Below are 24,663 nucleotides of genomic sequence, written 5' to 3' on the forward strand. Positions count from 1 at the left end.
TCATGCAAAGATGGGCTCGATAAAGGACAGAAATGGTATGGACCTAAAAGCAGCAGAAGATATTAAGAAGAGGTGGCAAGAATACACAGAAGAACTGTACAAAAAAGATCTTCACGACCCAGATAATCACGATGGTGTGATTACTCATCTAGAGCCAGATATCCTGGAATGTGAAGTCAAGTGGGCCTTAGAAAGCATCACTACGAACAAAGCTAGTGGAGGTGATGGAATTCCAGTTGAGCTATTTCAAATCCTGAAAGATGATGCTATGAAAGTGCTGCACTCAATATGCCAGCACATTTGGAAAACTCAGCAGTGGCCACAGGACTGGAAAAGGTCAATTTTAATTCCAATCCTAAAGAAAGGCAGTGCCAAAGAATGCTCAAACTACTGCAGAATTGCACTCATCTCACACGCTAGTAAAGTAATGCTCAAAATTCTCCAAGCCAGGCTTCAGCAATATGTGAACCGTGAAATTCCAGATGTTCAAGCTGGTTTTAGAAAAGGCAGAGGAACCAGAGACCAAATTGCCAACACACTCTGGATCATTGAAAAAGCAAGAGAGTTCCAGAAAAACATCTATTTCTGCTTTATTGACTATGCCAAAGCCTTTGACTGTGTGGATCACAATAAACTGTGGAAAATTCTGAAAGAGATGGGAATACCAGACCACCTGACCTGCCTCTCGAGAAATCTGTATGCAGGTCAGGAAGCAACAGTTAGAACTGGACATGGAACAACAGACTGGTTCCAAATAGGAAAAGGAGTACGTCAAGGCTGTATATTGTCACCCTGCTTATTTAACTTATATGCAGAGTACATCATGAGAAATGCTGGGCTGGAAGAAGCACAAGCTGGAATCAAGATTGCCAGGAGAAATATCAATAACCTCAGATATGCAGATGACACCACCCTTATGGCAGAAAGTGAAGAAGAACTAAAAAGCCTCTTGATGAAAGTGAAAGAGGAGAGTGAAAAAGTTGGCTTAAAGCTCAACATTCAGAAAACTAAGATCATGGCATCTGGTCCCATCACTTCATGGGAAATAGATGGGGAAACAGTGGAAACAGTGTCAGACTTTATTTTTGGGGCTCCAAAATCACTGCAGATGGTGACTGCAGCCATGAAATTAAAAGACGCTTACTCCTTGGAAGAAAAATTATGACCAACCTAGACAGCATATTGAAAAGCAGAGACATTACTTTGCCAACAAAGGTCCATCTAGTTAAGGCTATGGTTTTTCCTGTGGTCATGTATGGATGTGAGAGTTGGACTGTAAAGAAAGCTGAGCACCGAAGAATTGATGCTTTTGTACTGTGGTGTTGGAAAAGACTCTTGAGAGTCCCTTGGACTGCAAGGAGATCCAACCAGTCCATTCTGAAGGAGATCAGCCCTGGGATTTCTTTGGAAAGAATGATGCTTCCTTCATTCACAAAGGAATGATCCAGTACTTTGGCCACCTCATGCGAAGAGTTGACTCATTGGAAAAGACTCTGATGCTGGGAGGGATTGGGGGCAGGAGGAGAAGGGGATGACAGAGGATGAGATGGCTGGATGGCATCACTGACTCGATGGACGTGAGTGTGAGTGAACTCCGGGAGTTGGTGATGGACAGGGAGGCCTGGCGTGCTGCGATTCATGGGGTCGCAAAGAGTTGGACACGACTGAGCGACTGAACTGAAGTGAACTATTGCTATAAATCAGTAACCCAATTGACCTTTGAGTAACAAAACCCCAGAGGCTCCAGGAAAGCTGCCTTCAGTCTGATGTTCACACAGAAGCTACAGTTCTGGGTGAGGCAGGGAAGCATGCACCCAACTCATCAAGGATAGAAATTGCCCCTTGCCACCTGCCTCACTTCCTGCTGCGGGACCCCAGCGATGAAAGGAATTGGGAAACTGTCAGTTGGAAGCTGCCACAGCTAGGAGGGTGGCATGAGCTCCCCAGGTAGAGACATCACTCTGGGAAATGTGCGGGTCAGCTCGGCTGGGCAGGTTTGGCCAGAAGGAATGGAGCAAAGGTGGCAGGAACCCTGCCCCAGTGTGCTCACCCACTTCCTGCTCCTGTTTGATTAGGGTAGTAGGGAAGGGCTCTATGCAGCTCGTCCCACCCCCAGTGGAGAGAACAGCCTGGTCTTTGGAGACTGTCCTGGACGTCCCCTTTTGTATTTACAAGATTACGATCTAAAGACTCACGCCTTTCCAAAGTTTGGAGTTAGGACATGGGTTGGCCATCCAAATGGCAGTTTATAGAGGACAGAGTAACCTAATTCTGTCATTAGTTCAAAAGAGGGACAATTCTGCCTTTGTCCATAACCTGAAGAATTTTATGTCAAATTCTCTGGGACAAGTCAGCAGTTTGATACAGTAACTCCTCTGGTTCTATCACTGTTTCTTTTATTTCATGTAGCAGCCGATTGAATCTATCTAGCCATACTGTGGACAATAGAACTAGGTTGAAAGCCTAAGAAAAGCATAGTTTTCTTTAAATTAATTACTTTAATTGGAGGATAATTACTTTACAATATTGTGATGGTTTTTGTCATACACTGACATGAATCAGCCACGGGTGCCCATGTACACCCCCATCCTGAATCCTCCTCCTATCTCCTTTTTATGGAGGTTTTTAAGTAACAAACAGTAGGAAAAGAGGGAGAAAGGAACAGCATATGTGTGTCTCCGGGGTAAACAACAAGAAACAATAAAAGACAAGTCGAATATTCCACGGACCTACCATTTGGGCCTGGTTCAGGGATAGGATAGTTTTCCTAAAGGAAACAAAATAGAAAAATAATTTAGCATGTACAACAACTTTACCTTATGAACATTTCAAAGTTTCATTCAAATATTTCTTCTTATAATTAACACAGATTCAGACCATACCGCTGCTGGGTGGATGTTGGAGGGGTTATCCTGAATCCTGCTGACTCCAACTGCTGACCTCACCCAGCCCACTGGTGAAATGTGCCATGGACCAAGGAAAAGTACACAACTTGCATACCCTGGCAGAAAGGATACTTCTGGGTCTCTAATACGGGGTGTGGATAATACATTCTTACTTAGTTTTCTTTGGTCTGGCGAACTTGTACTGGGAAAGGACGAGGTGTTTCCAGCAGTGGCACAGGAAGGCTTTTGTCTCTGGACATGTTGGAAACTGTGTGTGCTCCGCTCATTCACATCAGTGCACAGACTAACGCTTGTTACTCTCTTTCAAAACCTCCCACTGGAGTTTTAGTTTGGGGGGACACAGAGGACCTGCATTTTGCACACGCTCACTGGGTTAAAAAGCAATCTGATGGTCACAGCTATTTATGATGAGGATAATGATAATTTACCAAGCTTTTTTTCCCACTGCCAACTAGCTAGGAAGTTCCTAATGACAAGGTAGAAGGACAGTGAGTGGCCAAATCCAAATGTTCATTTTATTAATTCTTTGAAGGCAGCCAAGCAAGAAGAGGGAGAAGGGATACAAATAAACCATTCACTGGACATACCATGTGCCAGACAGTCTACTGGGCTTTACATACATCCTGGCACATGGCCCATCACTTGCAGATGGGAAACCTGAGACTAGCAAGTTAAAAAAACCTGATCAAGGTCACAGGACCAGAATGGACAAACCAGGTCTAACCCCAGGTGTGTCCGACTCCCAAGCCTGCCTCATTGCATCTCATTGCACCCTCCAAGTGGAATTTGCCTTTTCTCCTCTAGGGGTGATGTAAGGAGCAATCAGATAATGAGAATTTTGGAACTGGGCCCAATGCAGAGTGCTCTAGAAGGAAGCATGGCTCAAAGCTTGCCTCCTTCACAAAGCCTCCTCCAGATGCTTTTATGGGAGCAATAAGTAATCCTAGTGCTATTTTGATTGGAGAAGGAAATGGCAACCCACTCCAGTGTTCTTGCCTCGAGAATCCCAGAGACAGGCGAGCCTGGTGGGCTACCATCTATGGGGTCGCACAGAGTCGGACACGACTGAAGCGACTTAGCAGCAGCAGCACTATTTTGCTAACATGATAAGAACCTTGTTGCCAAAGACTATGCCTTCAATCTCTGGCACCAGATACAGTGCTCTGCGCCAAACCTGGGAGGCTTGGTACTTGTTAAATAATCACTCTCCATAACAGTATTTCCACAGAAAGTCTGAGGTTCTTGCTCATCCAAGATTATCAGCCTTTTCTGTTATAACAGCTCAATGCTTATTTGAACTCCCTGTTTCCCGTGAATCAAAAGATCAAAGGGTTAACGCTCATGCTCATTAGTTAACACTGACCAACTTCTCTGTGTCAGGTGCTGCTCATGCATCACCTCAGCTCATCCCCAGGACAACCCTATGTAATGCCTTATTATTATCCCATTTTTGGTCTATGATGAGGGTGAGGAACAGGGAGATTTGGCCATCTGTTCATAGTAACAATAAGGTAGTAAATGATGGAGCTGCACCGAAAGTAGCTTGATGGGGGGGGCAAGAGGCAGTTTTTTCATCTCTTAATACATTTGGAATGAAGAGAGGAAAGGAGAGAGGAGAGAAGAGAGGGAGGGAAGAAAGCCATCTAGAAACAGGCAACTCCAGATAGCTGGCTGTCACCAAAATCTTTCTCAAAGTTGCTGGTCCCACATCTGACATTATACAGCATCAGAGACTGCTGTGTAAGGTTATGTTTCTGTTATACGGAATGAAAATTTAAATTACATGCTAAAATGAAACTAAGACTAAGTAAGGCTTTTTATTTCAAACATGGAACTGCACTCTCCCCATCCCCACCCATCCCCTACCCCCACAACCCCCTAAGGTGCTAGTAGGCAACTTTCCAGGCACTGGGAATTTGGGATGGAAAGATGGTAAGATCCAAACTCAAAGCAACAGTTAGGAGCACCAAGTTGCCCTTGGGTCACCAGAGATTATTGTAACTTGGAGTTAACAGAGCTCACAAACTTTGGTCTTACCACATGGGCAAAGCTGCAGTGTCTCTCCTGGACACTAGAGGGTGCTGTGCCGATAACCTGTTTTTTCCTTAGTAGCAGAACAGACATGGGGAACTTAAATACCCGTCCCTGAAAATCATGTCTTTTTCTGTTCTCTTTCTTGCTGAGTCTAAAGACTCTTACAGCTCAGTTTGGCTCTCCTCTCTCTTCTCTGCAGGAGACATGCCACCCAAGCACAAGACCATGTTAAGATCAGTCCTTAAATTTGTAAATATTATCCTAAGCATAGCTGCAGGGCTCACAATGTTTTCAAAAGTTATGGTTATTAAAAAAAATCTTGCTTTTCATTTATGGTTGGTTCCTTGGTATGATGTTGGCTAAATCCTGTTTACTTAATCTCCTTTTCTGTCTCATATTACGGTGGTGATATTCATTTATCCTATTTCTCATGTATCAAAATTTCTTAGCTCCTCTGAGATCTCATAATTTCACTTTTAACCCCCTGGCCCCTTTCTTCATTCCCAAAGGTTTGTCATCACACATATTCAAAGTCTCTTGAACAGGATTTCTTATTTTTCTGTGAGTGATAGTAACCAAGGGATAGAGAGGAGTTGAGGAACACTCTTTACTGAGTTATGTAAGTTTTACAGCATTTTCACTTTGAGTCCCTTCTATGCCCTTCAGGTCTTCCTCCTCCACCACCACCACAAATAAATCATGTAAATACTTCAGGAAGAACTCTGTGGGAACACAGGATCATCTCAGGGGAATCTCACATCCTAAATGTTATCTTGCCTTTCCTAAATATATTTTCTCAAATTAGCTTAAATATATATTCCCTGAATATGCCCTATTGGCCCCCTTTCCTCAACTTCCAGTTGTCCATCTGAGTATGTCTTGCCTGGATGGTAGCAATGGTCTCAAGATGAGGAGAAATTAGGAGAAAATGCCCTCCCCCTCCTCCAGCCAACATGACTCTGGAATCACCTGTGTTGAAACACAGGTTCCCCTCCAGGAGCTGTGTGTCCTTGGGGCAGTTACATAAGGTCGTTGGACTTTGAATCGTCTTCCTCTGTCTAACGAAGATAATCATAAAAGAGAGAGCCCTTGGGAATTCCTCAGTAGTCCACTGGCTCCAAACTCTCTCTGCCAAGAGCCTGGGTTCAATCGCTGGTCGGGGAACTAGGATGTCACTAGCTGTGCAGCTCAGCCAAAAAGAAAAAAAAAAAAAAGAGTGCCTGACTCGTAGTAAATGTTAGCTCTTATTACAAAAGAAATAAAATCAAAATCCTTTCTGTAAAATCAGCTCACAACGTGGTTGAACCAGCTCTAGACAACCGTGTCCTTTTTCTTTTGAAAGGGTAACTTTTAAAACTATTTTGGAGAAAAGTTGTATGTCTCTTGTTTCTCAGGTCAACATTAAGGGAACTAGACTGCTTCTGAAAAGGCTGGAATTTAGGAGAAAAGTCAAGTAGGATTCCAGCATTTTTTAGGCTTGATTCTAACAGTTGAGTGTAAAGACCGTGCCCCCTGCCTCAGAGTAAGGGACAAAGGGCACGGCTGGGAGAAAGCGGCCATTCTCGCCCCCTGGTCCTTGCAGCCCACCTTTGCCACCTGCACTACTTGCCAGGTCTCCTGTCAACCTGCTGGCTGGCTGCCCTGCACCCTTAAGGAGACCAGAGCAGAAAATCTTATTTTTGTTTCCCTCACTCCTCAACTTTCCCCCTCCCCTGAGGGCTTGAAGGGTGTTTTGAGGGTATGAGGAAAATTCAAAGGTTTTCCATTTGGCCACTTTATCCTAAGAGGCTTTGTTCTAGCCGACACTGGTCCTGGCAAACTCGAGGTCAAAGTAGAAGGGTCAGACATTCTCGCAAAGTTCACTGAGCGGGTCTCCAGCCTCCAGCCCAGGCTCTCTGGGCTCCAACCAGTCTTCTGCCGATAACAATCTTTCTAAATTGCAAATTCATTTAAAGTGCCCAGTGGCCCTGCAAAATCCTAAACCCCCTCATTTTGCAAGCTATTTACCTCCTTGAAAGCCTCCTGCAATTTCCAAACCACCCCACACTCACTCCCTCACCTCAAGGGGGCCATTTCTCCACTGGTCAATCCCCTTTCTTCTTCCTTGAGATCCCACAGGAGGTGAGAAGTGAGGGGAAGGGAGTTACCTGGAATGGCTTCCTAATTCCTGTGGGAACTCAGGGAGATTTGAGGTTTGGATGTATAAAGATTGCAGTGTCAGGGACATCCAGGTGAGGTTGTCCAATAGAAGGTTGTAACCCTGGGACTGGCTCGGATGAATCACGAACATGGAGAGAAACAATCACCTCCTGCAAAAAAGACTCTTCTCTATCCCCACCACCCTTCCTCTCCTGAGCTTCCGCAGCACCTAATTGAATCCATACATGATGGTTAAAAGATTCTCAGCAGTGATAAACTTTAAAAAAATTCCTCCCTATTCAAAACGTATGGACATAACTACGCATGAACCTATTAGGTGGTTCTTTATTTACTGATTAAGTGCTCGTTGCGTTCAGGTCTAGGTAACCGAACATTAACATTTCTAAAAAATTATTGAGCTGAATATCACTTCACAAAATTTGACCATAGTTTCTCCAATAATTAGTGTTCTTCATGTAAATCTAGTTTGGGGAAAACTGCCAGCTTTAACAGCCACACTAAAAGACTTATGAAGTGGACATCAATGTTATATATGAGTATACACTTCTCCTCAATTTCTCTGTCATGCAGTTTTGAAAGAAATTTACCCCACACCCACCCATAATTCTAGTGTTCCTATCAGAACAGGGTTACTTTTACCAGGTCTGTTAGTAGCGCCAGGATGTATAATATAAAATGTTAAAATCCTGTTTGTGGTATTGTTTACTGCTCCTCCTGCTTTTAGGGGAAAATGTCAGCTTTGTACTTCCTGGCCTTTTGCATTTGGCCTTTGGCACTGCCCTTCTATGGCATCTGTTGGCACAGATGGCAGTATTTGCTGGATTTAATTGCCTGTTGTTATCTGGTTTTGTTTTGTTTTGTTTTGTTGTTGGAACATAATTAAGATAAAAAAGAAAGGAGTTATTTCTTTGGCCTATTTGTTACTACCTCATTTTCCTGTTTTCTGAAGGAGTTTTAGATTCGGCTTCAACTGCCTCTGACTGATAAGTCTAGCTCAGGTATTAAAGGGTTAAGCAGCCTCGTTTCCTCACTCACAGTAATCTCCCAGTTTAGCCCAGCTGTTCCTTAAAGCCTTTCGGGGCCCTTTAATTTAATCCTATAGAAGCAGGCAGCTCAGCCTACTGGTGGCAAAACCAGGGAGAGAGACCTGACATTTAGGATCACCCCAGCTGCTGTGTGATCATACCCCCCTCTTTCTACAATCCTCTCCTCCCCAACCAAAATCTTAACAGCAAAGTGTATATGCAAGAAAGGGACCCCTTGAATGTGTATTACAGACTCAGAATTATCTCACTTTTTAAAATATCATTATAGATTCAAAGGAATTCTTTGGACATCAGATATAATACATTTCCTCACAGAGCAAAAACTAAGAAATATCTTCATGGTACTCTGATTAACGTTTAAACTTGATGCCAATGCACTATTTTCTCTGCCCTTTATAATTAAACAACATCAACCCATCGCTCTGAAATGATTATTTTCCCTTAACCAGTTCTCTCTTCATACAGCTATCATAAAACAAAAACATCTGACTACATCCCCTCCACCAGGTGGGGGCTGTGCTGTTCTTGTTTTCCCTGTCCCCAGGCTCCTGCCTGAAATCTGAAAGAACCGGTAGGTAAGAATAAGGGAGATAACGTGTTCTCAGCATGGTCGATGGACTGCTGCTGATAGGTGATGCAATATGTACAGAAATTATTGGCAGGGGCATTTAGAGATGTTTACAGCATTTTGACATTGCTGCAACATCCAAATGCAGTGATACAAACATATTGATCCATGACCAATTGGAAACAAAACTAAATTGGTCCTTTATCTCAGACAGTTTGGGAAACACAAACTATTTAAATTCTCCAATGCATGAAAGTGAAAAGTGAAAGTGAAGTCGCTCAGTCGTGTCCGACTCCTAGCGGCTCCATGGACTGCAGCCTACCAGGCTCCTCCGTCTATGGGATTTTCCAAGCAAGAGTACTGGAGTGGGGTGCCATTGCCTTCTCCAACGATTTAAATAACTTCCCTCAAATAGCTTCTTCGGGGAAAAACTAATTAGACTATTTCATATCCCAATTCCATGAAATAATAATTCAGAGAAAGAATTCTGTAAGGGAGCAGAATTCACCATCCCAAAATATGTCTCTTAGGCATATTAATTATTTTAAGCTGGTTATTTTTGAATACGTTCTGAAAACCCAAGTGACACATTTGTAAGGAAAATCTCCATTTATAAGGGTGTCTTCCTCAATGTACCAAATAGAGGAAGATGACCAAATCTCTCGAAACTCGTCAGTGGAGAAGGCAATGACTTAAATCTGTATAACAACCCTACCCTTGTTTTCTGAGCTTTCCCTGGCAACCTCCCATAACTGACTCTCCCCACCCTCAACATCTTTTCTCTTTAGCTGTAGATGGTATTCAAGGTGAGGGCTTTGGCCATTTGGGCAAGTTTCTCAGTTTTCCTGGGTCTCTCTCATGTATGCATATGTAATAAAATTTTGTTTGGTTTTCTCCTATCTCATGTCAAGGTCCTATCTCAGACCAGCCAGAAGAACCTAGAAGGGTACAGGAAAATTTCTTGCTCTCCAATGCTATCTAATTCTCACACAACTCAGAGGTGAGTACTACTACCATCCCCATTATAAAGACAGGAAATTGAAATGGAAAGTAATCTGTTAAGTCACACAACCAGAAGCAGTAGAGCTGCTGGCCACTCTGGCCCCTACTTGGCTTGTGATCTCATTACTGTCTCCATTTGAAGAGGACCTCAGCGAGCTGACAGTGTTTGCTGATAAGCTGTTTGTGCATCAGCTTGGTCACCTCTTCCATTGTTTCTTTCAAGTCCACATGTTCTCTATTTAAAATGCTAGGGGTAAGGAAGAGTGAAGGAGTGAACGTCCTAAGTCCTCATTATAAGGAATTATAAAGAAACCGGCAATCTCTCAGTGTATATATGTGTACACACTCCTACTCTGATTTACCACCCAACTTACAAATGCCCCAGAGCCCAAACCACAGTGCAGGCCCAAGTCCCCTGGCCAAGGAGCACTGACTCCTCTCTTGCTGTGACTGTGGTGATCACTAGTTATCTAATAGTGAAGGGGTTTAATTTTTCCTTCCCTGCAGCCACAGCTTGGAGAAAGAAAAGGGAATCCTGCATTTTTCATAGGCAGTTTAGAGGAAGGCTGGGTATCAGGTTTCCTTCCTGGTAGGCAGGCCACAAGTTTCAAGTGGTTGCTGAGATGTCTACTCCCAACTCAACCCCAAAACACTTAGCCTATCTGCTTTAAGGGGGTGCTTTAAGGGGGTGCAAGGGCAGAGATATCCCACCAGTTGGCTCCCTATGGAGGTGCTGGGCGACATGCATGCTCAGGAGGGAGTAGCGAGGGCCAGAAGGGTCTGTGTTAGGTTGCAAATGTTTGGAGAAGGAAATGGCAACTCACTCCAGTATTCCTGCCTGGAGAATCCCATGGACAGAGGAATCTGGGAGGTTCTCAGAGACACTAAAAGGTCCTGTCCCAGAGACATCTTAAATTCAAACCAAACTTACCATTTTAATCTACTCTCTTTTGTCCAGTAAATGAACCCCATCACCTCCAAGAGTTGGGGTCTTCCTGAATCCACCCTGAAGCCTTTCACCCAGTGAGTGTACCAACCCCACCACCACAGGCTACATTCTTCAGCCTATCACATTCTCATCTCTTTCGGATACACTCACTCCATCCCAGCCCCTAATTTGGGCAGTGGGTGGCTTCTAAGGCACAGTTGATAAAACCAATTTTAGGTGAGCCTCCCCACCCTCTTCTATGTTCAATGCTTAGTTCTACAGAGCCACATAAACAGTCTGGCTGAGCAGTGGGAGAGCCTGAGTTTAGGAATTAAGGCAACGGAGAGCCTGGGGGTGTAATTACAGTTCTGCTTATTATTAGGTACACTGACTTTCCTTAAGGCAGGCCGTGATCATTCAGTGCCTGTGTGATAAGCTTCGTCATTTGTGTCCGACTCTCTGCAACCTTATGGACTATAGCCCGCCAGGCTCCTCTGTCCATGGGGATTCTCCAAGCAAGAATACTGGAGTGGGTTGCCATGCCCTCCTCCAGGGCATCTTCCTGACCCAGGGATTCAATCTATGTCTCTTATGTCTCCTGCCTTGGCAGGGGGGTTCTTTACCACTGGCGCCACCTGGGAAGCCCGAGCATTCGGTACACCACATATTTATAAGACCAGAAAAGAGGACACAAAATTTTGTCCTGCTCTTAGTTTGTACTTGCTTTTCCACTTGCCTGAATGTCCCCTAGTTTCCGTCCTCAAGTAGCATCCATCTCCTCTAGGGTCTCTTCCCTGGGCTAAAGGCCCCTGTGAGGCCTTTACTCTCTGTGGCCTCCAGCAAAGTCCTCACACTTGTATTGTTTAGTGCATCTGAGTGTCTAGAGCAGCTTGGGTGTCAGGGCTGTGTCCTCCTCCTCCTCTCTGAGCCCCCAGCCCAATGTATGGCACACAGCAGGCTCCCTCTCATCCAGTAAATGTTTGTAGATGCAGGGCTGAGTTTGACATCACTCTGTAAGCTGTGTATAGCTGTACCACTTTCCTTTCTTCATAATACCATCTGGTGTCTGCAGCAATAAGAACTAACAGTGACACTTTAATTCAGGATCTTGGCTGGAGGCTCCAAGGGGAGTAGAAGGAGCACTGGAATAAGTGTCTGAAACTCTGGGTTATTCTGGGCTCTCTTAACTAATGAAGCCTGTCACCTTGGGGATGGCACTTCCCTCAACTGAGTTGGCTCTGGGCAGGCATTCTGGGGTCCACAGACCTCTAGAGGATCTATGAAGGAGGGCCATAAAGGAAGTCCATGAACTCTGAAATTGCTGCCAAACTCAATCTGTTTGCATCCTATGGGGAGAGAAACCATAGATTATCAAATAGTCAAGAACTACTTGACTACTTGACTAGAGCTGGATAATTTTCCAAGTCTCTCCAATTTAGATCCTGGTGCATGTTCTCTCTGAGGGGGAAGGAAGTGCTAGGGAATAGGTGAGATGGCTGGCACAGGACCCGTCCCACATACCAACTGCCCAGGCCCATTTGAGATGGACTTTGTCAAAGGAGCCCTGGCACAACTACAAGGCTGACTCCGCAGCTCCCAGAACTTTGGTCCCATGAGCCAGGGAGCAGAGGCAGGGCCTGGGGTGCAGGAGACACATACATATTGCTCTTAAAGGGACAAGGGAGAAGGAACGGGAAGGAAAATGGCTGAAACATAAACCACGTGTGGACTAAGAGAGTTAAGGAGGAAAGGCGCTTTAGAGACATGAAGACTATCAAGATCCACAAATTTGGCACAGGCATGGCGAACACCAAGAGTCCTGGAGATGGAGATCTGTGCTGACACTAAACGTGGAAGAAGCTGGCACTTTCGGAGTATCTATTAGGTGCTAGGAATTCTGCTGATCTAATAATCCTGCAAAGGGTGTGTGATCAGCCCCAAGCAAGAAAGATTAAATACGAGTACCACAGCTTTTAAATGTCTGACTCTTCTTTCTGCCTGCACTGTCTAACCAGGAAAGAAGCCCAGCACGTGTACTAAATGAGGCAGCCTGTCTGATATCACTTCTGCAAAATGCAATGACAAGGGGCAGGACTATGAATCCGAAGCTGGCAAAGGAGGGAGAGGGCTTCAATCATTTTGCAACCTTCCTGGGCTCTGGCCACGTGCCGGCCACGGGGCTAGGTTCCGGGAGGGACGTTACAAGAACCCTGCTCACCGCACCTTAGAACGAACGGCCAACTGTCCCCCTCCCCCCAACATGGTAACCAGCTCGATCGCCGGGCCAGGACGCGCAGTGTGGGGCCCGCACCGCGCTGGAATTGGCGAGCTGAGACCGCGGCTGGGCTTGGAGGCGAGTAGGGCAGGAACAGGCTAGTCTTCCCACTCCCGATCCAGTTTTACCAAGCGCAAGTCTCCGGGTCCGTGCACCACCAGGGAGAGGTTCTCGGGCTTGGCCGCCGCCATGTCTGTCGCTCTCTCCCTCTCGGGTCGGGGCCGCTGTCCGCAGCTGGTGAGGTGGCTTGGTTGGCGGCCCCTTGGAGGGTTGGGGGTGAGGGGCGGGAGGCTGGGCTTTGACTGGGAGCGCGCGCCCAGCTCCGGGCGGGGCCTCCTTGTCCCTGACAGCCGGGGCGGGGCTAGCGGAGAGGGGCGGGGCTAGCCTTCCCCAGGGCTAGCCGGGGGCGGGAGTGGGGAGGGGGAGCGGGTGGGGGGAGGGTGCGAAGAAAGTTAGAGAGTGAAGGGAGGGGGTAGGGAAGGGAGAGGGAGAGGTAGGAAGGGGGTGGGGAGGGGTGAAGAAGACCAACCCAGCTCCACCTGCAGTGCACAGTTGGTCTGTCTCACATCCAAGGGGACCAGTCTGCCCTGAAAGTAGTCTGCAGAGGCAGTACCCCTCAGACCAGAGTTCTCAAGCTTTAGCTGCGGAGTAATGAGGATGGGCAGTGTGGGGCAGTTTCTCAGGACCAGCACAGAGATTTTGATACAGTCTAGTCTCAACTGAGGCCTTAGGGTCTGTATTATTAGCATTGAGAATGCTGAGGCTGCAGGTGGCCAATGGTGTGCTGCACTGATGCAGTGTCTACGTTGGGCGCATGTCCCCAGAATGCAGCACAGTGCCTGGCACCAGAAGTGAATGAATGAAACGGTGCATCGCCCTGTGGGCCTGATGCTTAAGTGTAAGGAGGCCATGCAGTGGAATCTGTGAGTCCCTTTCTCTTACCCAGCTGCTTTTTATATTAGAAGCAGGATTTCTGCCCAAATTCTTCCTTTAAGTCTCTCTCCCCTTCAAGAAACAGGGAAGTTTAACTCTAAGGGGAGAGAGTTGCCCTCTGGGAAGGCCTAAGTCTGCAAAGACCCAACCCTGCTTTGAGGACTTTGAAGACAGTGTATGGATTTCATTCCCTACACCCTTTCCTCCTCCAGACACTCTACCAGATCCTCTCACCTACTCCTGGACACTTTCCCCAGCACCTTATTTCTTGACGATGTTTTAGTGTGGCACCTACTCCGTGCCTCACATATGGGGCATGGCCTGTCTTTTCACTAGTAATCCTCCCTTCCTCAGATGTACTGGAAACCCACTGGTACTAAGGCCTCATTCATTAAACAGAACCTGGTAAACTGGTCTATACAATGAAGGAGCTCAAAAAAGAATATTTGATGATGAACATGGATCAGACTTTGGAATGCCAATAATGACACAAAAGGAAGTGTGTGTGTTGGTGGGGGGAGTATTACAAGGTATAACAAGGCAATGGGATGGATTTTGTAGGGGACTTACAGAGTCAGTCATGTTTTTGCTTTGAGACGCCTCCCACAAGGTTTGGCTGTGCTTGACTGGTTCCCCAGGCTGCTCCTGCACTCTGCTGAGCAGGCCGTAGAGAGATGACTAACTAGGGGTTGCTTGCCTTCACTCAGGCACCTGAATTTAAAACAGCTTCACCTTCTTGCCTTGTAGCATTTCATCACAGTCTCCCAGAAGGTTTTTCCAATGAGTAAAGCTGAAGATGGAGAAAGCCTCAGGAATGGCTTAAGAGCGGAAGGCTACTTGAAGTAGATACTTCTTGAGTTTTAAGAAAACAGAACATCAGAACCAAAAGTCACTAAAATAATGCCACAACTGCCACATGTGGAGTGGTATTTGTTTTCTCCTGAGCAATAGCACTTTGAAACTCTCTTGAAGGCTGTTGGCTGAAGACCAAGAGATTTGGAAGGGCAGGAGAGATACTTTTTGTTTTTTCGGCTGTGCTGGGTCTTCGTTGCTTTCACGTTGGCTTTCTCTAGTTGTGGTGAGCAGGGACTACTCTCTAGCTGTGGTGAGTGGGCTTCTCACTGCAGTGGCTTCTTTTGTTGCAGAGCACAGGCTCCAGGGTGTGCGGGCTTCAGTAGTTACAGCACACAGGCTCGGTAGTTGTGGCGCAGGGGCTTAATTGCTCGGAGGCATGTGGGATCTTCCCAGACCAGGGATAGAACCTGCGTCCCCTGCATTGGCAGGCTGATTCTTATCCACTGTGCCATTAGGGAAGTCCAAGAAATACATTTTAAAAATATTCTATGACTAGGGCCCTTTATAGAAAAGTTAACATGGTGAGTTGATAAAGGTTCTTCAGAAACTGACATTTTTAAGACAAAAAAAAGCAAGTCCTTATTACAGTATTTAAACAACTAGTTGTCATCTTTCTATGTAATTTCCTAACAGAGACCAGCATTCACAGTGGTGAGGAACAGATTTTTTTTAGGCATTTTACTGAATAAAGGATAAAATGCTGGCTTTGCCTTTCCTGCTGGCCTACTTAGCACAGCTTCTCTGGGCCTTGGCCTAACTTTCCCAAACAACACAGCACTTTTAGGCACTCTTTCCACTGAATACAACTTCAACAACTTGTCAATAGAATTCTGCCAGAAAAACTTAATTTGAACTTTAAAAATTTAATCACAGGATGCATATCTTCTGGGGTCAAACATCCAGAGAAAGAGGGAACATCCTTCACTGATACTGGGTTACTATAGATCTGGAATTTTACATAGCGCATTAACAAGAAAAATCAGTGTGTCGCAAGGCCTTAATATTCCAAAGGTCAAAACAGTTATAAAATCTCTGATTTCCAGATTTCTCCATTTTGTCATCAAGTATTCAATTACTCGAACCTGGTTATTTACAACAAAATAAATAAATAAAAACAACCACAAAAGCAACCATGAGATTTCCTGCAGATCTTAAAAAATAAGGTTACTCAAGAGAGTTAAGCCAGTAAAATTCATATGCAGCGGGTAAGATTAATGGACTTCCCCCAAGGAACTGGCAATATATCTGCCATTAACAAATCTCAAGAAAGAAGGGTTAGAAAAAGAACTAAGAGAGCAGGGAATTTTAATCTAGAACCATCCAAGGGAGAGAGGCGCTTGGTAGTGGTAGCAGTGCAGCTGGGACAGAGAAGTGGAAGCAAGTGGACAGACAGGTTAGGTGACTGCCAAATGTCAGCTGAGGAAGGTAACTTGGGCTTAGACAAGTGGTGGAAGGGAGATGGAGTGCAGAGGACAGATCCAAGATTTTTATTTTTAATGATTTTATGTATTTATTATTTATTTTTGGCTGTGCTGGGTCTTCGTTGCTGTGAGAACTGAAGCTGTATGCTAACTGCTGGCTTTCAAGATAGAGAAAGGTGTCAACAAAGATGCAGCTCTGGATGCTAGAAAAGACGACTAATTAGATTCTCCCAGAGAGACTCAGGAGGAAGCAGACAGCTTGATTTTGGCCCAGAGAAACTGATTTCAGACTACTGACCTCTAGAATTTTAAGAGAATAAATGTGTATTGGTGTGTTATTCCAGCTTTGAGATATTGTTTACATATAACATTATGTAAGTTTAAGCTGTACAGTGTGATGGTTTGACACGTTTATATTAGGAGATGTTTAAAACTACAGGGCTAGTTTATTAGCTTTAGCTCATCCTTTAGCTCATATAATTACCATTTTGTTGTCATTGTATTGGTGAGAACATTAAAGCTTCACTCTCATGGCAACTTTCAAGAATACTTCAAGTTACTTGCTGTAGTCACTAAGGTGTATATTAAGATCTCCAAAATTTACTCATTTTGATTTGTATTATGTTGAGTTATTCTTGCATCAGGGATTAAGCTCACTTGATAACCGTGAATGATCCTTTTAATATGCTGTTTAATTTGGTTTGCTACTGTTTGGTTGAGAATTTTTTATCTATATTCATCTGATCTTTGGAATATTGGTCTATATCCTGTAATGTCTTTTTTTTTTTTTTTCTTTAAATTTGGCTGCAGTGCTTGTGGGATCTTAGGTCCCTGACTGGGGATCGAACCTGAGCCCTGGGAGTGAAAGTAAGGAGTCAATCTCCTAACTTGTTATTGGTCTATTCAGATTTTCTATTTCTTCAGGATTCAGACTCAGTAGATCGTATGGTTCTAGGAATTCACCCATTTCTTCTAAATTATTCAACTTGTTGAAATATAATTTTATTTTCCTGTTACTAGTTAACAACCTTTCATTTCAGCTTGAAGGACTCCTTTCAGCATTTCTTATACGCAGGCCTAATGGTAATGAACTCCTTTTGGTGGCAGCAGGACCGGGAGTCATGGTGGCTCATTACTCTCAGTCCGTCAGGGTCCCCAGCCCATTGACAAGTGATACTGGGAGTCCACAAAGACGGCAAGGGCTGTTGGAGTCCTCAGCAGTGTCCCCAGATCCAGCTGCTATGGACCGGGGCAAGCAGCAGTGGTGGCTAGAGCCATACACACAGGAGCTGTGAGGGCAGGCTGATGGTGCCTGCGGCGGCAGGGGTAATTGCTAACACACATGGAGTGGTGGGGACCAGGGCAGGCAGCAAGGGCCAGGGCCGACTGCATGCACTGGCACCTGCAGGGCCCTGGCTGGCTGTATGCATTACCATGGCTGCTGGGAATCACCACCAGCATGTGGCAGTGGAGCCCACCTGGGATTGGGCTAAGGGCATACAGGTACACGTTTGGAGGGGTTAGTGCAGGTGAGTGCCCTGGCGCAGGCCAGTGACAAAAGACAGAGCCTGATCCAGGCCCTCAAGCAGCTGCAGGGTCCCAGGTCACTGGCCTGCTCTGCCTTGGCTGCAGTCTCCCCATGGACATCCATATATACTAGTGGAGTCTGGTGACAGGCGTCAGGCCTGTGGCATGCAAGTACACAGCGAGAGGGGCTTTTGTCAAGTGCATGCAGTGGCGGGGGTGAACTGCAGACGTCTAGCCGGGCATCTTCAATTCATGCAGCTGCAGAGGCCTGGGCTGGCTGCCAATGTGGTTCCTGGGCTCCAGTGGGCAAGGGGAGGGACTCAGGAGGTTGGCATTAGCAAATCCAACTACCTTTGGACAAATGCCAGTGAAACCTGCAGAGCATCCCTAGCAGCTGTGCAGGCTGTCAGTTTCTTCAGTGTTGAAAGCTTTTGGGCTCACCTGCAGAACAGGCTACTGGGAACTGTGGTTGCTCTGATTTGTGTGACTACCACTGGAATCACCCACTTTTCTTCCCCAAACCTAGCTATCTTCATACACCTCAGCTTTGCCAGTCTCTGAGTGGGGTGAACTGAAGCAGGTCCTTCCTGTGGGAACCCCAAAGGCAGGAGAAGCTGGTTGCTCACCCCATTCTTCCTTTCCTGATGAGTACTAATTGGAGAGGTCTGTCTTGGTGTTGAGCAATGCCAGCTTGTGGGACGGGTTGATGCAGACAAAATGAAGCTGCCTTCCTTCCTTTTTGGTGTGGTTATTCTCAAGTTGTTGTTGTTATTTTCAAGTGCTGCTGAAATTTCTTAGGTGAACTCCAGAGCTGTTTTTTATTCCTGAATAGCTATTTAATTATTGATCTTTGTTGGGGATGGAAGCAAGAATCTCCTACTCCATCTTGGTGATATCACTCCCAAATCTGTATGAATTAAGAGAGTAAGTTTGTAGTAATTTATTAGAGCAACAAAGATCTGTCTAGTCAAAGCTATGGTTTTTCCAGTAGTCATGTATGGATGTGAGAGTTGGAATATAAAGAAATCTGAGCGCCAAAGAATTGATGCTTTTGAACATGGTGTTGGAGAAGACTCTTGAGAGTCCATTGGACTGCAAGGAGATCCAATCAACCCATCCTAAAGGAAATCGGTCCTGAATATTCATTGGAAGGACTAATGCCGAAGCTGAAACTCCAATACTTTGACCATCTGATTCGAAGAACTGACTCATTGGAAAAGACCCTGACGCTGGGGAAAGATTCCAGAGGGGAGAAGGCAGGGGGAGAAGGGGACAACAGAGGATGAGATTGTTGGATGGCATCACTGACTCAATGGGCATGAGCTTGGGTAAGCTCCGGGAGTTGGTGATGGACAGGGAAGCCTGGTGTGCTGCAGTCCATGGGGTCACAAAGAGTTGGACATGACTGAGCGGCTGAACTGAACTGATTAGAGCAACTATAGTAAACTAATATAGCCAGGAAATATTCTAAAGGCTTCCCTTATATTATTTCATCCAATTCTTATGTTTTTCCATCTCCTCATTAATCAGAGAGAGGTATATTAGTAAATAGATACTAATTTACCACCCTCCGCTGGTCTCACCACACTCTGTACCCAAACACCATCAGGGAGAGGTATATTAGTATATAGATACTAATTTACCACCCCTTCCCCTCTGCCTCTCCCCCACCCCACCCCACCCCACACCCGCTGCTGGTCCCACCACACTCACCCTGTTCCCATATGCCACGCATGCAGAATCTTCCTGACTGTTTTATTCTGGGACAGAGAAGAATCTGAAGAGCCTTAAGCCTAGGGTTTTTCTTCAAGCCACTCCTACATCAATGCCATAACCCAGGGTCCAGAATAAGATGGAAAGAAGTAGCAACAGGAAAAAAGAATTTATATTTTTGTTGACTTGTTTTGTAAATCTGGATTTTTTTTATATTAGGTTAAGATGATACCTCTGTATCTACCATGTACCTTAAGGTAGATTATGGTACAAGATGGGTCTGTTTTAGACTTTATCCATCAGACTTTATTCTAAGTAATATCCCTGATTTGAACCCACAGGACAGTCTCAAACACATGCACAAACACATAGTTATCAACCATGGGTGAGTTCTTTTGGGAAAACCTGTTCTTTATGCAGTCATGGGGGGAACAAAGGGCAGCAGTGGCACCCCACTCCAGTACTCTTGCCTGGAAAATCCCATGGATGGAGGAGCCTGGTAGGCTGCAATCCATGGGGTCGCTGAGAGTCAGACACGACTGAGCAACTTCACTTTCACTTTCATGCATTGGAGAAGGAAATGGCAACCCACTCTAGTGTTCTTGCCTGGAGAATCCCAGGGATGGGGGAGCCTGGTGGGCTGCCATCTATGGGGTTGCACAGAGTCGGACACAACTGAAGCTACTTAGCAGCAGCAGCAGCAGTGCTGTCCTTTCTCTGACATCTCTCCGCCTTGTAATTTTGTTTCAAGAGAAATTCACTTAACATGCTTCCTTGAGGCTTCTGGATGGTGATTTCTAATGACAGATTTGAGATTGCATGTTGGCTTTGCCTTGGGTAAGCTCTCTGTCCCCTAAATTCTTCATCTGTAGAAAATAGGATGATATCTATTGTCAAGATTATTATAAGGATTAACATGAGATGATATAAGGGAAAGTGTCTTGTTTACAGCAATCACGGTAACTGGTATACTCACAGCCCTTGTTAAGAGAGAACTTGGGCAGCTTCGTTGGTCCACAGTTGATTGGACCATGTGTGGACACTCAATCCCCCAAAATCACCCAGATCCACAGGCTGATCAGATACTAATGGGGCAGCTCAGTGGAGAAGGTTGTGCCTAAAAAGTAAAATAGCAGCAGGTTGCTCTCTAGAATCTGAAATGGGAAACAAGAAGAGAATCGGAAATTAGGGGCAGAAGCCAAAGCTAAAACGATGTAAGGAGGGAGGAAGTTGTGGGGCCAGATGCAAGTTGTATTTCTTGAGTAGGGCTAAGTTCTAAGGAAACAGAAACTGAGTATACAGAAGCAAGAACATCCCTAATAGTAGATGAGTCACACAAATGCAGAACAGTACACGGAAGATCCTTAGTTCCTGCCGCCGAGATTCCTGGAGTCATCTTGCGCCCAGAAGAGTTCCTGTTCTTGGATTTCCATGGTTTGCCTATCTTCCATATTGACTTGCATGCTCAGTTGCCTCAATCATGTCCGACTCTGCGACCCTACGGACTGTAGCCCACCAGGCTTCTCTGTCCATAGGATTTTCCAGGCAAGAATACTGGAGTGGGTTGCCACGCCCTCCTCCAAGGAGTCTTCCCAACCCAGGATGCAAACCAGCATCTCCTGCTTCTCTTGCATTGCAGGTAGATTCTTTACCACTGAGCCACCAGGGAAGCCCTTTTATTGACTTGTGCCATCTTAAAATAAACTTCCATTACTTGAGCTGGACTATTAATCCTCATGTCTTGCAAAAGAGCTTAATTAAAACAAAAGGAATCCACGTGGTAGTTTCATTTTTAAAAATGGATCATGAAACAGTGGGGCATAAGGGAAACAGGAGAATATTCCTGACAAAGGGAATACCAAGAGTCAAGTCTTGGACTTCCCTGGTAGTCTAGTGGTAAAGAATCTGCCTGTCAATGGAGGGGACACAGGTTCAATCCCTGGCCCAGGAAGACTGCATTTGCCACAGAGCAACTAAGGCCACAGCTACGGAAGCCCATATGCCCTAGATCCTGTGCCGCGCAACAAGAGAAGCCATTGCAGGGAGAAGCACAGAGCAGCCAAAATAAATAAATAAAATTGTGAAAATAAATAACCAAGATGGAGAAAAAAAAAAAAAAGAGTCAAGGCTTGGAGAGAGTATTAAGGGTATTGGTGGGTGGGCAGAATCTGAAAGCATGAGTCAGAGGGTTGTGATAGATCAGAACCAAAACCTAAAAGGAGTAAGGCAGGGTAGGGCGGTTGGGAACCCAGACGCCCAGGATGGGCAGATTTACTGTATTATCAGTGGAAGCTCCTCCACTAAGGCTTTGTTATTCTCACACCCTGAAGGGTTTTACTTTAGTAATTCAAACAATCTTAAAGATCTTTAAAGATCAGTCAACAACCCCCACCTTGGGCAAGCAGTATATCAACCTAACTGATTAATGATCAAAAGCCCAGTTGTTGTTATGGAAGACTACACCAGACCAGCTCCTTATCTCTGACTTTCAGAAACTTCAAGGAAGCTGCTTGAAAGAAATACAGAAAACAAGCCGTCATGTTTGACCTTGTGACCTTAACCACAGGGAAATGCAGTAAGGAGAGAACCTCGTTTCCCATCTGTGGCCTAATTCTGACCCAGCCCAGACCCAGGTGATGACTGAAGTCCCCGGGGGTTTGGATCCAGTTAAGTTCAGTTCAGGTGCTCAGTCGTGTCCGACTCTTTGCGACCCCATGGACTGCAGCACACCAGGCTTCCCTGTCCATCACCAACTCCCGAAGCTTACTCAAACTCATGTCCATCCAGTCAGTGATGCCGTCCAACCATTTCATCCTCTGTTGTCCCCTTTTCCTCCTGCCTTCAATCTTTCGCACCATCAGTCTTTTCTCGTGAGTCAGTTCTTTGCATCAGATGGGCAAACTATTGGAGTTTCAGCTTCAGCATCTGTCCTTCCAATGAATATTCAGGACCGATTTCCTTTAGGATTGACTGTTTCTATCTCCTTGCAGTCCAAGGGACTCTCAAGAGTATACAGTTCAAAAGCATCAATTCTTCAGTGCTCAGCTTTCTTTATGGTCCAGCTCTCACATCCATACATGACTATTGGAAAAAACATAGCTTTGACTAGACAGACCTTTGTTGGCAAAGTAATGTCTCTGCTTTTTAATATGCTGTCTAGGTTGGTCATAGCTTTTCTTCCAAGGAGCAAGTATCTTCTAATTTCATGGCTGCAGTCACCATCTGCAGTGATTTTGGCGTCCAAGAAAATGAAGTCTGTCATTGTTTCCATTGTTTCCCCATATATTTGCCTTAAAGTGATGGGACCGGATGCCAAGATCTTAGTTTTCTGAATGTTGAGTTTTAAGCCAGCTTTTTCACTTTCCTCTTTCACTTTCATCAAAAGGTGCCTCAGTTCCTCTTTGCTTTCTGCCATAAAGGTGGTGTCATCTGCATATCTGAGGTTATTAATATTTCTTCCAGCAATCTTAATTCCAGCTTGTGCTTCATCCAGCCTGGCATTTCACAGGATGTACTCTGCACATAAGTTAAATAAGTAGGGTGACAATATACAGCTTCATAACTTATGGTTACCAAGAAGGAAAGGGTGTGGGGAGAAAATAGCTCGTTCATATACACACTCCTAATTATAAAAAGATCCAGAAGGACCCACTGTATAGCATGCAGAACACTAATTAACACTGGAATAATCTATATGGGAAAAGCACCCTAAAGGAACATATAGATGTCTAGACATAAGTGAATAAGTGAGAGTCACTCAATTGTGTCCGACTCTTTGCAACCCCACGGACTGCAGCCTGCCAGGCTCCTCTATCCATGTAATTCTCCAGGCAAGAATACTGGAGTGGGTTGCCATTTCCTTCTAAGTGAATAAAGTTCTTATCTATTGGGAGAAAAACATCCACAACATTGTAAATCACTTATATTCCCCAATTCAAATGACACAATTAAAAAAAAAAAAGAAATGGGAATGCTGACTCTAGGCCCCTCAGACCTGGTGACCTAGGCTGGTGTCACATCCCTGGAACCTGAGCAGACTTGGGTCCCAAGGCTGGAGTGTCTTGGATCTGAGTGGGTAAGGAAGATGTGCCTGGCAATGAGCCCTCTACCAAAGGACCTGGACAATCTCCAGCTCTTGGGGGGTGGAGGAAGGTCCTCCTGCAGCTAAACCAAGCCTACTGCACCCAAAGGATGCTGGAACTTCTGGGATGGAAGAGTTTTGAAAAGTCCCCTGCGCTCCAAGACTCCTGGTAGTAGGGATCTCAAGTCCAGAGGGAAGGGGGAAGAAATCAAGAGACACAATCCGCCCTGGCTCTTTGTTACTTCTGTCACAGCTGAAACTGGACAGTCCAGGAACAAGGCTTTCCTTCAGGTTCTGGTTGCCTAAGTAACCAGAGTTGGGCAGGAAGAAATGCTGCCACCTTGAGACCATTTCCCATAACAACATCTTTAAAACTGGTGCTAATGATCTCTGAATAAGGATGCACACGGGGTTGGACCTGCCCTCAAGTCCTTGAGGTAAATCACCAAAAAACGTATTCAAAACAGGGTCGATGTTCAAGAAGCCAATTTCAACAGGTAAACTATACTCACACTGTATAAGATCATAAAGCACACGGAAACATACTCCACATGACTAATTATCAAATCAAGGTAAATCAAAACAACACTGAGGAATCACCTCACCGTGGTCAGAATGGCCATCACCAGAAAGATCCACAAAGAATAATTGCTGCAGAGGTCGGAAACAAAAGGGAATCTTCCTACAGTCTTGGTGGGGGTGTAAACGGGTGCAGCCACTATGGAAAACAGCATGGAGGTTCCTCTAAAAACTCAACACACAGGTACCATATGATCCAGCAATCCCACTCTTGGGCTCAGATATGGAAAAAAAATCACAATTTGAAATGATTTGTGCACCCCTATATCCAGAGCAGCACTATTTACTAGAGCCAAGATAGAGAATCAACCAACAAGGCCAAAGACCAAAAAATGAAGATGAAGTGAGACAGCCAGATGCTGGAATACTCCTCACTCATAAAACAGAATTGTAAGGAGAGTGCAGGGAAAAAGAGAATGAGTTGGGCAGTCAGGCACGAAAAGGGAAATTAATTAGAGGGAAACAAGAGGGTGACTGGCTCTTAAGGAGAAGCAGTGTCCTCCCTTTCTGACGGGGTCTTTCTTATACCCCACCAATGAAAAGTTCTCTGAACGGATGGTTAATTTTTGGCCTATAGTTGAGTCCTGTGGTCATGTAGCCTGAGGTCTGGAATCTGGTGGTCTTTTAGCTTTGAG

The 24,663-nt window shown here is 45.2% G+C and overlaps 1 protein-coding gene across 1 annotated transcript in view; it reads right to left on the bottom strand.

The window, feature by feature from the left end:
* SORD (sorbitol dehydrogenase) overlaps nucleotides 1–13,430 on the bottom strand; it is a 35,931-nt gene extending 22,501 nt beyond the window's left edge. Inside the window, exons 1-2 of the mRNA XM_061428900.1 lie at nucleotides 13,048–13,430; nucleotides 2,734–2,767 (exon numbers count right to left, since the gene is read on the bottom strand). Of these exons, the coding sequence (XP_061284884.1) occupies nucleotides 2,734–2,767; nucleotides 13,048–13,110 (97 nt within the window). The 5' untranslated portion in view covers nucleotides 13,111–13,430. The remainder of the gene's footprint in view (nucleotides 1–2,733; nucleotides 2,768–13,047) is intronic.
* Between the last annotated feature and the right edge of the window lie 11,233 nt (nucleotides 13,431–24,663).

Source organism: Bos javanicus, chromosome 10, assembly GCF_032452875.1.
Source record: "Bos javanicus breed banteng chromosome 10, ARS-OSU_banteng_1.0, whole genome shotgun sequence".
Lineage (NCBI taxonomy): Eukaryota > Metazoa > Chordata > Mammalia > Artiodactyla > Bovidae > Bos > Bos javanicus.